The sequence below is a fragment of the Myodes glareolus genome, chromosome 17 (assembly GCF_982192425.1).
Source record: "Myodes glareolus chromosome 17, mMyoGla1.1, whole genome shotgun sequence".
NCBI lineage: Eukaryota > Metazoa > Chordata > Mammalia > Rodentia > Cricetidae > Myodes > Myodes glareolus.
Genome location: NC_142042.1, coordinates 1,786,879 through 1,804,030, shown reverse-complemented (window position 1 = coordinate 1,804,030; position 17,152 = coordinate 1,786,879). Strand labels below are relative to the sequence as shown.

At 43.5% G+C, this 17,152-nt stretch overlaps 1 protein-coding gene across 2 annotated transcripts in view; it reads left to right on the top strand.

Annotated features, from left to right (window-relative positions):
- Ptger3 (prostaglandin E receptor 3) overlaps positions 1-12,458 on the top strand; it is a 69,267-nt gene extending 56,809 nt beyond the window's left edge. The window contains exons 3-4 of one of the 2 annotated variants that reach the window (XM_085677495.2): positions 5,386-5,474; positions 8,699-12,458. In XM_085677495.2, coding sequence (XP_085533621.1) covers positions 5,386-5,474; positions 8,699-8,702 — 93 coding nt within the window. In that variant the 3' untranslated portion in view covers positions 8,703-12,458. Of the gene's footprint in view, positions 1-5,385; positions 5,479-8,698 lie in introns of those variants that run through there. The other variant, XM_085677496.2, reaches the window with a different exon arrangement.
- The last annotated feature ends 4,694 nt before the right edge of the window (positions 12,459-17,152 follow it).

Below are 17,152 nucleotides of genomic sequence, written 5' to 3'. Positions count from 1 at the left end.
TACTTGGCTTGTCAGCTACAGTACCAGAAATGACAATAAATACTGAAAGTTACTAACAGATCAATTTTTATTAACATTGAGTGAAATTCAGAGAGGGGGGTTAGAGGAAGTAACACATCCATGATATTAGCTATAAATTGGTAATGTATCATTATGCATGTGTGGTTTGAATCAAACTCTGCACATCCTGTAGGTGACCCTGGGTTACTTATCTGTGTTTCAGTTCCTCTGATCTCATGGGAAGACGGTGATATTTAAATTAATTAAAATTGGTAAAATGTTTTGAACAATGCTTACCAGAGGAAAAGTACATTATGATTATGGTTTTTCAGGGAAGGAATCAAAGAGAATGATTCATATTCAGAAGGGGTTGAAAGGAGCCAGTGAACAAGAGGCAGAAGAGGGATGGGCAGCTATGGGAGAGCATAATTGTAGTAAGAATACAGGTGACTAGAGACGATGGGAGAGAATTCTACCAAGTTTCCTCTTGGCCTCTTCAAAACATGAAGCTAATGTTTACATGAGTCCTGAGGTCTCTGTGTAGACTGTCCCAGCCATGAGATGTCAGGACCAGGATGGAATAAGTCAGTTAGTTGAGGAGTCCAGGCAGACAGGGCCCTCACAGACAGACTAGCACAGGGGTCTGCCCACAGATGCAGTGCAAATATGAAGAAGGATGATTAAAAGAAATCCCACACTAGCTCAGAATTGAGTGTAATAGAGGGTTATTTATTTAGGAGTACACTCACAGATCACAGTCCTCTGCTGGAACGCGGAACAGCAACCAAAATTCACAGCAGGAAAAGAGGCCAGATGTGCACTTTACATGGGCATATACAGTATAAGAGGCCACATCCAAGTGGCCAAGTAACTTAAAGGCTACTGGAGGTAGGAATTCCTACAGAACCTCCCCCTTTAGTTTAAATAAGAAAATTCTAAGTCTTTTACAAAATTATATACAATAAGAACAAATATCAGGTATAAAAATTAGAATTACAACCAGTATAAACAATATTAAGCAAGAACCATGTGATAAATGTCTTAATAATTATCTTATCATAAAGAGTTTAAATCTTGTATTATAAATAATTTGATCATGACTTGTATGTAGTCAACTTGTATGAAGAAAACTATGTAGTCTTCAACCCCATCGAAGACCCGAGAAGGAAAATAATATTACTAAGCAGGAAGTGCAATCAAGCAACTTCCAAAATGTGCAATAAATGACAGAGACAACTGGCTACCTGGGCAATCACCCAAAGTCTCATTTGCAATGGTGGAGCAACCAACTTTGGCTAAGGCCTAGAGTAACTGACAGACCATTTTTAGAGGTAGGAAATTTTTTAAAACCGTCTTACCCTGTCTTGGCAAGATTTGACAGTCTTTTTTTTTTTTTTGTATCCTGCTTGTTCTGTCCGGACATTGCACATTTTGCCAGTGGTCAATGCAGGCACAATTCCTTGCCCAAAGGCCAGTTTTGCCAAAAAGAAAACAAGTTCCAAGTGGAGTGTCTTCAGTGCTCAACATTCTCTTGGGAATAGACTGGTGTTGCCAGGAGCAATCGTGTCTCATGTCAACAGAACCCAAAGTTATTTAAATGCAATATTCTAAAGTTCTTTGAAGTGGTTGAAGATTACCCATCTATGCAGAATACAAGCTCTATGTATCTAAAGAGCCTGATTGGTCTAACTATAAGTGTGACAAACATGGATGACTATTGACCTATGAATCTTAAGACCTACATAACTTAAAGACTAAGACTTCATATTAGAATATTAAATAATCTTTAAACAACTGTGCAACAAATGATTACAGTGATCTCAAAATGTAAACAATGTATAAGTATCTTGATCAGAGGTAGAAATGTATAGTGCAATATGATAAATGTATTCTAAAATTGTATCAATATACAAAATGTCTTAGGCAGAGGTAGAAGCATGCATTCATACAAAATGATAAAGTAACTTTGCCTACATATACAAATATTGTAGACAAAAATAGGAGTATATTCAATATAATTTAAGCTTGTATCAAAATACAAGAATCTATACCAATGTAAATTGCCTATAAATAATAACTCACAAGTATTCACTCATTACTCACTATTATTATTAGTTTGAGTAAGCTCACACTGATCTATTATCCCATCCAATTTCTTTTTTTTTAGAGATATCCCTGAGTTTACATAATTTTCTCCCCAATCCCCAACCCTACATTCATTACAATCAATTACTGATTGATGTCCCTAATCCTGAGGACAAACTTTGTTGGGAGAGGGTACATTGTCTTCTAGAATTATTTCCAGCTGTCATGGGAGCAATGTTTTTTCTATGGGATCCTGTGAAAGTAAAATGATGGTTAAGTTTCAAAATTACTGTCTGGTATAATTGCAAGTAGTCTCTGAGTGTTCAGTAGGGTTTTTGTAATCTATTTTTCCATCCACAAATAGAGGTGTCAGTAACCCTCAGTCAAACCTCCAGCAACCACAAGCTCCTCAGGCCACCCACGGAGGAGATCCAGCACTGGCTGTGTCAAGGTGTCCTCAAGGGACTGATATGTTGACACATTTGCCACAGTTGCCACGGAAAAGTCAACCTCCAACTTGCTGGCATGCACAGGGGTGGGTAGTATTCAGTGTCTCACCTTGGTCCTTGATATATCGTCACAAGACACTCCCGTACTCAGAGAGAAATGGGTACATTGCATTTAATGGTGGGGGAAACACTTTGCCACCCTATGAGATTACTGGAAGACAGAATGAGGGGCTTAGTTCTAGGAAGTCCTCTGTCAATACAAAGGCTGAGTTCTGCTGTGGAGAGCTGAGGTATCTAAGAGGTCTATTTGCAGTTGACTGTACCATTTTGGAGGTGTCGTGGGAGGCGGTGCATATGAGGAGTTAAACATGAAATGATATTAAAAGCAGGGAAAGCTTCAGGAGGCTGCTTCCACTTTATAATTCTCCCCTACCCTAAATAAATCCCGGGCTGGCCATACACTTTCACTCTTCAGCCTCTGCCTCCCAAGCGCTGATGAGCTTTTAAACACCGTGGCTCAACATAGTCTAAAAGCTTAACCTCTAGCGAAGAGGAATGGATCACAGTGGTCAGAGGAGGCTGTTTTTCACGAGACACTCTTCCCAGCGTGCCCCATTCTTAGAACAGGCCGCCTTCCCACAGCCTCTACGCACAACTTGCCAGAGGGCACATCTGGTGCAGGCTGATGGCTGACTTTCTTTCTGAAGTCCTTCCTGTCTCTGCACAGAGCCTCAGCCTGTCAGTGCTAACCGCGTACAGTGTGCTGTGCAGAGGCTTACTGAAAGGTACAGCCAGAGGGATCAGAAATGCTGATGGGTGTGGGAGAAGAAAGGCCCAGAACCTTTGTCCCGATGTGGGGCAAGCTGTGAGGATCATTCCCAGTCCAGAGCTGTCCTACAGATCAGGCAGAGGTGAGGCTCCACTGACCTTCAAACCCTGTTGGTGTCTTTGTCCTGCTGTTCCCTTCCTGGTTTTTCCCAAGATACAGCCTTCATCCTCACTTCACACACCAATCCTACAACAGGTTGAGGGAGCGGAGCAAGGATGGCTGGAACTACCTGCTGGCACCTTGAGTATATCAGAGTTCTAGCTGGTTACAATGAAAACGGACAGATCTTTAGGACTTACTGATATTTGTCTTAGAAATGGCACAGAGGGCATGCTTGAGAGAAGAAAACTATGGAGGATAAACCATTACCTGAAAAACCATTTAGTAGGTTAAACCATCCATCATTCAAATATAGAACTATTTCAAAGTCAGACTTATTTTTATGGGAATTTACAACAGAATTGGGAAGAAGTGGAAGCAAGTTTTTACTCCCCCTCCCCCGCTCATGGTAGCACCCATGACTGCTGCCCTAACCAAGGAGGTGCACGTATTACAACTGATGTGTTCACCCTGATGCCTTACTGTTCCAAGTCCGTGGCTCTGGTTAGGTTCATGCCTGGTGCAGGAGCTGTAGGCCTGGATGGACAGACAGGGACTAGTACACACTGTTACAGCCCCATACATCAGTGTTCCCATTCTGCTGCTTGATACCAGATTCTGAAACTTTGCCCACCGCTAGGATGTGGTCAACAAATGTGGCAGGCTCAAATGTGTTTACATAGGAAGCAGGGCTCTAATTAAGGACCATTATTCGACTGGCAATAAACTAAGGCCAGAACCTTTCCCTACAAGAATACAAGGACAGGGAGGGCCTTGCAGAAGAAATGGGAAAGCACACTGCTCACTCCCCAGTCTGACCACTGACCCAGTGTTTTGTTTGAATGAACACTGTTGCCAATCTTCTGTTTTCTCTGCACTGTGAGAAAGATGTCATTCCATAGGCATCCAGACTCCCTTTCCTTACGAGTTCACCCATTTCCATGTTGGGGTCCCATGTTGGGGTAACATCTGTTGGGTCCAGCCTCGATGGGGTGTGTACACTCCGGGGGGAGCATGTGTACTAGAGATGTCAGGCAGACAAAACAGAGATACAAAAGAAGTAGACAGAGACACAGAATAGTCTGGAGGGCAACTCAGTGAATATTGAGTCTGTCCACATTTATTTTCCATATGGTTTATACACTCCACTCCAAAAGCAGAGGGAGGAGGCAAAAGACTTCTTTACCAAGATACAAAGAACAAACAGAGCAATTACCTCTTCAATACCCAAAACACCCTGAGTTAAGTATTCTGTTGTTTAGGCAAGACATGCAGTGATCACACCCTAGGCCAAACAACCTGTAGATAGTTATACCCTGGGTCAATTCTCCTGCCATAACCTTCAAGGAATAGGAGTAGGCCTGACCTCTCTGACCTTTGGTCAAGGCAGAATGGATCCACTTCCACGGGCTCCAGCATTTCCTTAACACAGCTGGAGTGGGAAGGCTAAGCAATGCCATGTGTTTTGCACAGGTGTGCTGTTTTGATGACTTTGAAACTAAACCAATGCTCTGGGTAGCAAAACAACTCCATTTCTTTCTGGATAATTTTTTTTCTTGCAACAACTTCATTTTATTCTGCTTTTTCTTGTAAGAATGTTACCGATAAATGCATTAAAGTGAACTATGTTTTCAGAGTGTATTACATTTTTATTCAGGGTTGAGCAAGTGCTGAGTAACCACTTTACAGACAGAAATCATTTCAAACGTGGATGTGGAGGAAGCAGAGTGTCTCGCGTTCTTAGCGTGATGGTAGGAGAGTGGTGGTCTTGGGAAGATAATCTAAAGCACATTGCTTCTTTACCATGCCCTCTGCGAGTCAATGTGTGGGCTTTGGTTTCCTGTCAGCATGTTTGAGGGAACATCATCTGAGGTAAAGAACCCAAGAACAGCTCTCTCCTCTGACACCTCTGTCTGCCCACAGATCAGGAACCACACCAGCTATGCTTCCAGCTCCACCTCCCTGCCCCGCCCAGGCTCCTCGGCTCTGATGTGGAGTGACCAGCTGGAAAGGTAAGATGGAGGGGCGGCCAGCTCAACCAAAAAGCCTTTGTCCTTGACTCGGGTCTGTCTACTGATACGAAGGCAAAAATGCCTCTGAGAATCAAAAGGTAAGGACTGAGGAGATGGCTCAGTCTGTAAGAGCTTGCCTCAAGCGTGAGGACTTTGGTTCAACACCCAGAACGCACGTCAAAAGCCAGGTGTGGTGTGCACCTGTAATCTCAGTGATGGAGAGAGGGGCGGGGGGAGACAGTGGAATCCTGGAGTTCGCTGGCCAGCTAACACGGTCTCAATCTAAAAGGGGAAGTTACCTGAGGACCAGCACTCAAGACTTTTCCTTGACCTACACACACACACACACACACACGGAAGTCATCACACTCATTTTGATCCAGGAAAGCCAAGCTTGACAGAGTAGCTTTCTTTTGTGAAAACCCTTCAGACACCTCCTTCCACGGAGACTGGTTCCAGCTTGGACTTAAGACAAATCAGCTCCTCTACCCTGCCCACCATTGAGAGCTCATAACAAGATGCATAATAAGTGTTTGACGACCGAGTCAGTGTTTTAATTAGACACCAGAACCCAGTGTCTTGGCCACATGGCTGGCACGCTCTCGGTTCCCCTTTGGATTTGATTTGATTTGTATGAAATGTGCCCTCCAGTGAACAAACACTCTGGAAAGCAGAGCAAAATGAAGAGCGAGATGTGTGGTTGACGCTGTTAAATTTAGAACATCAGTTCTCCCCCGTAACACTGTCTTCCGTGTGTCTGTTAGGGACTCCAGAGCCATGGGTAGACTGATTGAAGTCTGCCAGCTTGATTGTACTCTGTAACCTATGTCCAAAAGAGAGGATGCGAAGAAAAGGGTTTCCCTGTTCTTAAAGACAACACACTCGGCTTATCAAGTACGTGGGAAGCCAGTGTGCTCCCTGTATTCCATTCTCTGGTTTTCCGGATGTGAAAAGGAACCTCTTCTCAGTACACGGTGTTACTGTGAATGTGGACGTTCAAGAGCTTGATAACTCTGCCATTTATCACTTCCTGGTTGTGGTAACTGAGAGAGAATCGATTCAGTTTTACAAAGGAAAGAACCGATTATGTTTCTCCATGAAGTTGGAAACTAGACCAGCAAGAATACGCTGGTGGACTCCGGGAAAGCTTACAGGCCGTAAGGCTGGAGCCGGGGAGAAGACTCAGTGGTAAAGAGCACTGGCACCTCTTGCGGTGGACCTGGGCTCAGTTCCCAGCATTCATGTTAGGCAACTCACAGCTGCCTGCAGTTCCACATCCAGGGAGCTGACCCACTCTTCTGGACTCTACGGGCACCAAACTTATGCACGTGTGCCCTTCATTTAGCATCTGTGAGACCAAATATGCACACCCAGGCATGCCATGACTCTGTTCTTCCTTGTTACAGAGCATGAAAGGAAGGCAGAGGGAAACTTATTTCCACCTCTTTTTTGCTGGTTTCTCCCTAAGGCTTTTAAAAATATCATTTATTTTGTTAGTGTGTTTATATGACTGTGCATGTGTCTGTGTGAGTAGATGTTTAGGGGTGTGTGTGTGTGTGTGTGTGTGTGTGTCTGTCTGTCTGTCTGTCTGTCTGTCTGTGTGCCTGTCTGTCTATATTTGCATATGGAAACCAAAAGAGGGTAATGAGTGTCCTCCTCTATCATCCTTACTTATTCCTTCCTTAACCTCTTCACCATCTCTCTAGGTCATTTACTTATTCCTTTAAGGTAGGATCTCTCCCTGAACTTACAGCTAGGTTGAAATCAGCAAGGCCTAGTGAGGGCACGGGTGTGTGTAGTTTACCTGGCTTGTTTTGTGTGTGCTGAGTTCTAAACTCTTGTCATGTTCTTGCACAGCAAGAAATCATAACCCTAAATCAGTTCTCGAGGCCCTTGTCTTTAATTTTTAAAATAAATTTGACTACAGTTTTTCCTTATTAAAGAGAAAAAAAATAAGCCAGGCTCTGCATAGAGATTTTGGAAAGTGGGAAAAAATGGGAAACTCAGGGGATTTGGCACAGTGGAGTTCTTTTTTAGGCACTTTTCAAACTGTGTGTGTGTGTGTGTGTGTGTGTGTGTGTGTGTGTGTGTGCGTGTGCGTGTGAGTGCAGATGCCTGCAGAGGCCAGTAGAGGGCATAAGATCCTCTGGAGCTGGAGTGACAGGCGATGGTGAGACACCCAATATCAACCCTAGGAACTGAATTCAGATCCTCTGCAGTAGCAGAAAGTGCTTTTAACAGCTGAACCATACTTCTAGTCTCTCTCTGTACTTCTAAAAACTCTGTCTGGTATATTTATTGCATGGCTTTTTAGGAATTTGGTACATGTATGTTTTTTTTTTTTTATCTTGTTCTCATTTCTTCAATGTAAAACATGCACTTCTCGGACTATTTGAAAACACTTTAGAAAGTTAACATATGCTGTACCCAAGAGTTTATCAAGGAGCACACTGTAGCTCCCTCCACCAGAATTTGCAATCACCCTGGGTACCATGTAAATATCAGTGCTATAACTGGAAGCCCGAATATGGAGAGATTTGTTGTTGCTGTTGTTGTTGCTGCCAGTGCTTTGTTTAGTTGGTTTGGGTGGTGGTGGTGGTGTTTGCTTGATAGGGATTTTGCAGTCCTGGCTCATCTCAAACTCTTTATGTTGCTTTGAACTCTGTGTTCTCTTTTCTTAGGCTCCTGAGTGCTGGAATTACAAGCAGGAGACATCACACTTAGCTATGAGATTACTTTTTCTTATACTTGTATTTTATTTTAGCTTAAGAAGATTTAAAGGAGCTTGTGATGCATAATATATAATGTTCTTGAAAAACACACGCAGTCCATACTTGCTAGAAGAAATAAAGATTCGAAATCTGTCAGTGAAAAACTGAGTCGCTTCCTTCTACCCAGCATGGCACATCACCTTAAAATCTGGCAGAAGAACTTAGCTGGTTTGGTATGGGAAAGGCTGCATTTTACAGGGTCCTCAATGCCACTCTTCCTTATTTTAGAATCACAGTTACCTACTCCTTGAGACTTGCTGAACGCACGACAATCTGTATTTGACGTACCCATAAGTGACCTTATTTACAAAGCACACCTAATTTCTACACACGTGTTTTGGCTCTAGATGGCATATGCATTTCTTATTTGTATGTTAATTTACTCTATACACAAACATGTTAAGAGTCATTCCCACTATACTTACAGGTCTCTCTCTCTCTGTGTTTTGACAGATGACAAACACCCCGAGGTGGACTTTCACTGCAGTCCCTGCTTGCCTGGGTCTGTGAATTTCTTCCCCAAGAAAGAAAACAGAGTATTTTGGATTTTTTTCTTCTTCGGGCCACATGTTTGAATTCTTTTCTTGCCATTAAACACACAGAGACAAACTTTCTTACGATAACTTGAACTTCTGGATGCTGATTGGCCCCGTGAAGGACTGGGACTCTGCGCTTGAGAAGTGGGGCAGAATTGCACAGACTCTTCTGGTGAGCAGCACAGACGGACTTGGTACAGCAGTGTCTCCAACTCCAGCCTCGCCAGGACATCGTCACGTGTTTTAGCAGTTTGATTCCTCTACATAAGTTTGAAAAAGGAGCGTAACTTTTTAACAGGAAAGCATTCAGGTGTTGAGAGCAAGTGTCTATCTAATAAGCTATGAACTTAACGAGATTTAAAATAACACATGGGAAAGCAGGGGCATCGTGCAGTGTTTGTGCCAAGCTGCCATGGGACACCACAGACTTGTATGTCCTTCTCAGCAAGGCTTCTGGCGATAGGACCTTCAGTAATTCACGAATTGCAACATTGTCTCTCTGCTCTTAAAGGGAGCAGTTCAGCTAAGGGCACCTTCCAAGTGTCACTAACAGTTCCAAGGCCAGATGACTAAATGTTCAGCTAAAGCCATAAAAAGGAAAACCAGATACTGCCAGCTAACCATGGTTCCAGTCCAATCTTACTTTTGAGTCAACATCAACTTAAGATTTCTCACAATTTGTGCTCAGGCAGCACACACACAAAAAGGGCAAAAGTAATAAGATTTTAAATTATTTATCAGTTATTCTACATCTAACTAAGTCTGTGACTTTATAAAATAAAATAATTTTGTCTATATTGAAATAGTTAACTTTAAAAACTATCTGAGTTCTTTAACAGTGTCCATGTGGTACACCTTTACCTGCTTGTAAATCCAACAGCCTCTTTTTCCTTCCTCAACCTGCCCTCTGGATTTCTTTTCCCAGCCCCCATTCCCTTAGTTCAGCAAAGATTCAGTGTCTACCTAGGCACTCACAGCACCACACAGTCACCTCTGTGGGCGTCTCAAGAAAACATGAGACTCTGGGATCTGTTGTTTCGCCCTGGGAGCCTGTACCGGGTGCACTCTGTCCACCTATAACTAAGTGGTGTGGTCTGCGAATCTGCTGTCGACTCCCACAGCTTTATTTTTATCTGTTTTTACAGCAGTTTTCAGTAGCCGCTAGCCGGTCATTTGTACCACCCTCTTCTGAGAGTTAAGATCAGTGACCACCACTGAGCGCAGGGTAAATGCCACCACCAGAGAAATGACCATTGCTCACCGCCATGGGTATCTATCTGTCATCTACCATTTCATCCTCACAGACTGAGTTCTGCACAGTGTTCCCCATCAGGACCACTTATGGTTGCTGCAAGGACACTCCATTTACAGGACCAGGTGACAGAGCAGGAGCATGGGCTTTGAAGCAAAGTTGGATTTGACTCATCATACACCATGCACAGGTCCTGTGCCCTTGAGAAAGCTTTATTATATATCACTAGGTCTCAAGTTATCCTACCCATGAGCTGAAAACAGTGCTTCCTGTAGAGTTATTGTGATAATCTCTCTGAAATATATGCAATGTGTCAGATCAGTAAGCAATGACTGATTAATTCATTGTTCAGAATTGTCTTCAAGTACTTGATATGAGCTCTCAGTTTTGACTTCAAACTGACTTCCTTACTGCCTGTAGTTGAATGTCAAGGGCAGAATCCACTTCAAACCCATGTGTTAGTATGTGTAAGACCTCGGCATCAGTTCTACCATTGCAGAATGTCCCACGTGTTCTCTCCTTGTCCTTGGACAATTCTTATCTGCGTCCTCATCTGTACCCTCATCCTGATGTTACGTGGAACCCACAGTATCATAGCACACTGCCTTAAACACGTTCACTCTCTGTGGTTTTTCCTCTTGAAATACAATGGCTAGAGCCCCTTTCCTATATTTTCTTTATCTATCTCTTAGCTCCATGTCATCCGACACCTAGAAAGCTGCTGTTGATTTAGTTAGTTATCAGCAGTGGTGACATTTATTTACAAGACTACTAGTCTGTAGTAAGAAAGACTTCGGTGGGAAGCTGCTTCCGTATTATCATTCCGCTGAGGAAATTTCATTATTAACTTTCTGATTTTTGTGTCTGTATCCAAGTGATCTAATCACACTCAGTTCAGCACAAGAGTGTAAAGCTCCTTTAGTGGATGTAAATAATAATGAAGCAACTGTAAAAAAACAAAAAAAAGTTTGACAAAGGTGATGTCCAGACACCAGACTGGCCCTTTCGTGACTCACCTAAACTCCGAGAGAAAAGGTGTGTGTCTGTATAAAATACTCCTGGTGCTGTTTCTTAAAACAGGCTTCAGTTTTTAGTGAAGATTTAGGTTCTCAACAAAACCAAGTGGAATCCAAAGGACCCTTCACCTTTTTGTCCAGGGAAAGCGTCTGCTGCAGAGCAGGTTCACCCAGAACACCAACTTCTGCTGCATTGTGCACTCGTCCTGTGGTTCAGAGACGCGTGAAGCAGCTTTAAGGTCCTTGTCCTCGGTATCATCAGTAAACACTCTCATCATGATGTAATGGGGTTGACACAAGGGCTAAACCTCCCAATAAACCACTGAGCTCCACTGAGCTGCTGCCCCAGCACACAGCATATAGAGAAGCGGAGTTGATCAGTGGTTTTAACCCAATTATAACACCAACCATAAGACTTATGGGTTAAACACATGAAATTGCATAACATTAATGTGCTAAGTGGATGTACAGACACAAGTTCTTGCCCCTTTTCACATACATGCAACGGAGTCTTTTCGCTATATGTAATATATTTGTAAAGATACTACATGTATTGTGTGTATGGTTCTTTATATAATGTAACAAATATATAAGCTACTGTGTGTAATATATCACTTGTTACATATATCTAGCATGTCCCGTGTGTATTGCATGTAATATGTTTTGTATCACTTTAGCCCTCTGGCATTTGCACCGGAGGAAATGAGTTACTGAAAAGTCCAGTCTCCAGTGCTGTCTTCTTGCACCAGCACAAACCAGTGTGAATGAAAATGGGCAGAGGAAAGTCCGCTAGGCTGTGATGTGAGGCCAGGATAACAGGAAAGGCTGCCAAGCCTGCTGTAAGCGCCGGGCCTGGAGAAAGCAGCTGTGCTGGCATTCAGAGACGGGGCTTTCATTCGAAGCTGTATTTGTTCCAATCTCCCCAGGAGAGAAGAGAAAGGCAGGTCCATTGCCTTGTACAGGTACATGTAGATATGTGTCTTGTAGTTATATAGTAGTCTACAAGACACAGAAAATTCAGACTTGAATTGGTCTGCTCTTTTGTTATTTATGAGAAAAGCTGAAAATTAAGATAAAGATGGAGTGAAAGCTATAGAAGTCTATAGATTATATTTAAAATGACATAGCCTTCCCCTACCCTCAGTATTTAGAACTGTATTTGGGGTGTGTTAAGGTAACTGTCACAGTGCGGGCATCTTAAGGCTCTGTTCACTATATTTTACTTGCTATAATGACGTAACTATCTCCCTGTCTTGATTCGTGCTTATGTGTTTCAGGAATCTGCGGTTTACTAACGGTTTTGTTGATTTTTATTGCCTAGGAAATACTGTAAATATAAGTGGTTCTTGTTTTAACTATGTCCTAAGGCTTGGTTTTTATTAAATGAAATGTTTTTTATATAAAGATAATTTGTGTGAAGCCCGTTCTGATATCCTTTACAGTTGCTTTTGAATACTGGCCACATTGTGGGTTTCTAGGACCCGGCCTTTGTGTGTCTTGGGATCCAATAGAACCAGCGCTGCTGGAGCCAAGAGCACAGATGGGACCAGTAAAGACATAGTCGTCCATGATCTGACTGTAGCACATGGGAGTGGTGCCGAAGCTCCTGGACTGTCACCGTGTGGCATTTAATTGGCATGAAGTTCTGTGTGCTCCCTGTCTCCCCAGCACAGAGAATGATCTGCAAGAACCGTGCTTTGGGTTTTGAATGAGTTTCTTCAGTTTGTAGCAAGACAAGGTAAAGGAGTCAATAGTGATCAGCATCTAGAGAGAAGCAGCAGCCGACCCCAGAACATCGGATTCCATGCTCGCAGCATCCGGCAGAGATGACTGGAGGAACACATTTGAGACAGCAAGAAAAGGCGACATCATCAGATTGGGGCTGGCAAACACCCAGCAGAGGGAGGCTGAAGAATCCCTGCTGAGGCAGCCAGATGGAGTTCCCAAGTGAGGTCCAGGCGGAGCAGAGTGTCCCCTCGGGTGAGATTTCCAAGCGAAGCAGCGAATATCAGCAGAAGATGCCGTGACTAAATTGGATGGTTATCGCAGCTATCAGGCACCGACTGGGACGCTGAGGCAGTCAGCTGGTGCTCCTAATTGAGCTTTCTCTCCATAGATGAGCTTCCCATTCTTACTGTAGACAATTTTATATTATGGGATAGACAATACTAACCTTGGCTGGAAATGAAGTTTTTAAGGGCACGGTGTTTTCAATACTTGAAACCGTGAACTGTGTTTCTGTCTTCCCATCGTAGAGCCAGGGAACAGCTTGACACAGGATAGGGCAGGGTGTGTTGGAGGACCCTTGACATAAACAAGCTTGGGTCTGCCGTGGAAAGAACAAGCAACTTCTGCAGCCTGCTCCAGAGTGAACACACGAGACCTTGCCAACATGCATTACATATGCCCTCTTTGGGCTGTTTGGGACAGACTTTATTTAGGTTTGAGCAAACTGATGAAGTCACTAGACTTTTTATAGAGAACAATTATAATTATGTTTTAATATGGAGTGACTATCCTAATAGAAAGTGAAATAAACGCAAGCCTACATGTAAGAGAACGTTTACCAAGGTTTATGCCTTTCCTAGGCACGGGTGAACGTGAGCCACACCTACAGGCCACAGAAGGCAGAGGACATAAGGCATAGAGGGTAAATGGAGCATGATCTGCATCTAAGATAACGAAAGAAAATGAACATTTGGAAAGGGCTTAGGCTAATGTGTAGTGGTTCCTTCTCGTAAATAAGCACACTAGCGAGTGTCACTGTTCAGTTTAATTCTTTGGTGATTGACAGTAATGGTTTATTGATTTAATGTTTGGCTGAAATGCCAAATTCATTTCAGCGCTTTAGAGTTACACATGAAATATTTGTGGTGCCGTACTTGGGTGAAGCAAACACGATTCTGCACACATTTACAGCAAGAGTTGAGCAACAAGCACTGAGATGCGCAGCCAGGGAGAGGAGAGGAAATGAAATGTGTCCAGATAAACCACATCACTGAAATCTCAGCATGAAGCAAAGCAAGGGCTCCCAATAACATTGAAGATTAAATCAAGGAGGATGATAAAATGTGGAAGACCTGTAAGTGTGGCCTGACAATCTGTCTCTATAAAAAAAATTCACTGAGTGCCCTAAGGTGTGTGGGGAAGGCTTTGGTGATAAAGGATATTATATAGATTTTTAAGCAATATTAAATAAATGTTGTTCTAAGGAAATGGGGGGGGAGGTAGAAGGTCTTAGAAAAAGGAAGGAAAGATCAAACTTGTTTGTGTTTCCTTGAGCTCACCGAATAAATACTCCGTTCTACACACTTCTCTCAGTTCTGTCTTTACAACAGGATTCAATCTAAGCATCATTCATTCCCCACCTGAATTACCGGGCCTGGCTTTTGATCTTGGACTCCCAGATAATCTTCTATGCCAGTTGCCAGAGTCAATTTGTTCATAAGTTGAAAACCGGCTTGTCATTTCCTTTCTTAACTCTTACATGGTTCTCCCGTGAGATTCATGATAAAATTCAAAGCAGGAATGTAGTCCATGGTGGTTTCTCCCATCCTGTGTCTTTCATGTTCATCTTGCTCTCTAGGGAAGGTAACTTGTACCTAGTATCCCTACACACTGGGGGCTCCAACCTCATCCCTATGTGAAAACTCTAACTCATGTGTCAGCTAAAAAAAACCCCACTTTTTCAAGGATCCTTTTTCTGCTTTGCTTGTGAGTCTTTAAAGACTGAGTCACCTCTCCAGTTCAACTTTTTCTTTTTTTATTGACTGAAACTGAACCCAGGGTCCGATTGTTAATTAGGCAAGCCCTCTACCACTGCACACTCTAACTCAGCTTCTCATTGCTGGGAGCTGCTTGTTTGTTCCCAACTGCCCAGCCCTGAAATAATCACACAGAAACTGAATTAATTAAGTCACTGCTTGGCCCATTAGTTCTAACTTCCTATTGGTTAACTCTTACGTATTAATTTAACCCATTTCTATTAATCTGTGTATCACCACATAGCTGTGGCTTTCTGGCTAAAGTTCCATCTAGCTCCGGTAGGGGCTACATGGCTTCTCTCTGACTCCACCTTCTTTCTCCCAGCATTCAGTTCAGTTTTCCCCACCTACCTAAGTTCTTCCCTATCAGGCCAAGCCAGTTTCTTTATTCATTAACCAATAAAAGCAACACACAGACAGAAGGACCTCCCACACCAGCTTCTTTTCTTGAAAATATCTCTGTATTATGATTTGTTAATTGATCTGCCCATCATTGTTATACTACAAAGTGAGGACTGCCTTCTTCCTGCTGTCAGGCATGTCTGTCACAGTGTATAACAAAGAGATGTCACTCCACAAATTTTTTCTAGTAAAAGAAAGAATAAAATGTTGTGCAGCAGCTAAATATGAAAATGTAAACAGAAACAATAATCCCAGCCGTATAGAGGATGTCATTCATGTACAACAGGGGATCACTCACAGTTTCTGGATAACACCCCCACCACACTGAAAGGCACATTGGTACCAAACAAAGAAAATGATAGATGCTAGAGGGAGCTCATGGGGATTTGGTAGGACATCACCAAACCTACCACTCACACAAATCATCCAGGGTTGGCTAGATAAGAGTATTCTGGCTTCTTCTCTTGAGATTGTGAGTAAGTTTGGTGTGGGGTCTGAGATTTTCTGTTTTTTCAAATGAATTCTTCCCCAGGTGATTTTTCCTATTGGGCAGGTTTGACATAATTACGGTAGGTTTTGTTTTTTGGTTTTGGTTTTGGTTTTTCTGAGTAACATCCCTGGTTCTCTTGGGACTTGCTCTGTAGACCAGGCTGGCCTCAAATACACAGAGGTCGACCAGTCTCTGCCTCCAGAATGCTGGGATTAAAGGTATGTGCCACCACCTTCTGGTCTACAGTAGGTTCTTAATCATCATCCTTCAGCCAGCACCTCAACACTGGCTGGAAGGTCCTCCTTCAGAGCTACTGAGTAAGACCTTCTCACAGTGGTTATCAGCAGCCTGTGCATGAGAAGCTACAGGTGACCATCAGGGTGGTGGGGTCTACCGGTGACCATCGTGGGGGGATCTACAGGTGACTATTGGGGTGGTGGGGTCTACAGGTGACCATCAGGGTGGTGAGGTCTACAGGTGACCATCGGGGGGCATCTACAGGTGACCATTGGAGTGGTGGGGTCTACAGGTGACCATCAGGGTGGTGGGATCTACAGGTGACCATCAGGGTGGTGGGGTCTACAGGTGACCATCAGGGTGGTGGGATCTACAGGTGACCATCAGGGTGGTGGGATCTACAGGTGACCATCAGGGTGGTGGGGTCTACAGGTGACCATCAGGGTGGGGGAAAGTCTACAGGTGACTGTCAGAGTGGTGGGGTCTACAGGTGACCCTCAGGGTGGTGGGATCTACAGGTGACCATCAGGGTGGTGGGATCTACAGGTGACCATCAGGGTGATGGGGTCTACAGGTGACCATCAGGGTGGGGGAAAGTCTACAGGTGACTGTCAGAGTGGTGGGGTCTACAGGTGACCATCAGGGTGGTGGGGTCTACAGGTGACCATCGGGATGGTAGGGTCTACAGGTGACTATTAGGGTGGTGGGGTCTACAGGTGACCATCAAGGTGGTAGGGTCTACATGTGACCATTGGGGTGGTGGGGTAGCCATTTGCTGTCTGTGCATAAGAACTAGCTCCAATCCCCTCCATTGTCAAATATGATCCTGAGAGCAGGAAACTAGGGATAGCTGAAGATTCCCCAAGGAAAGGCCTCAAGTCAGGGTACTGCATGCTGCCCTTCTGACATCAATGCCTCTCTTTCTGTTTTGTAAGGAGTGGCTTCACTTCGGCATGTCTCTTTTAATTATCTGTAACATCCTCTCTTTCCTCAACATCAAAGAGACTTCTTACTTCCCTACCTTAACTTTCCCAGCTGACATCCTGTGGTGCACTGGAGCACCTACCGGCTCTGGTCGCTGGAGGCATGGGCTCTCACCTCCATCACATGGGTCTCAATATTAGAATACATACATAGCATAGCTACATCTTCTTGAGGGTTTTCTAAAGGAGAAGAAGCTATAATGTCCTCCTTTCTTTGCCTTTGGAAG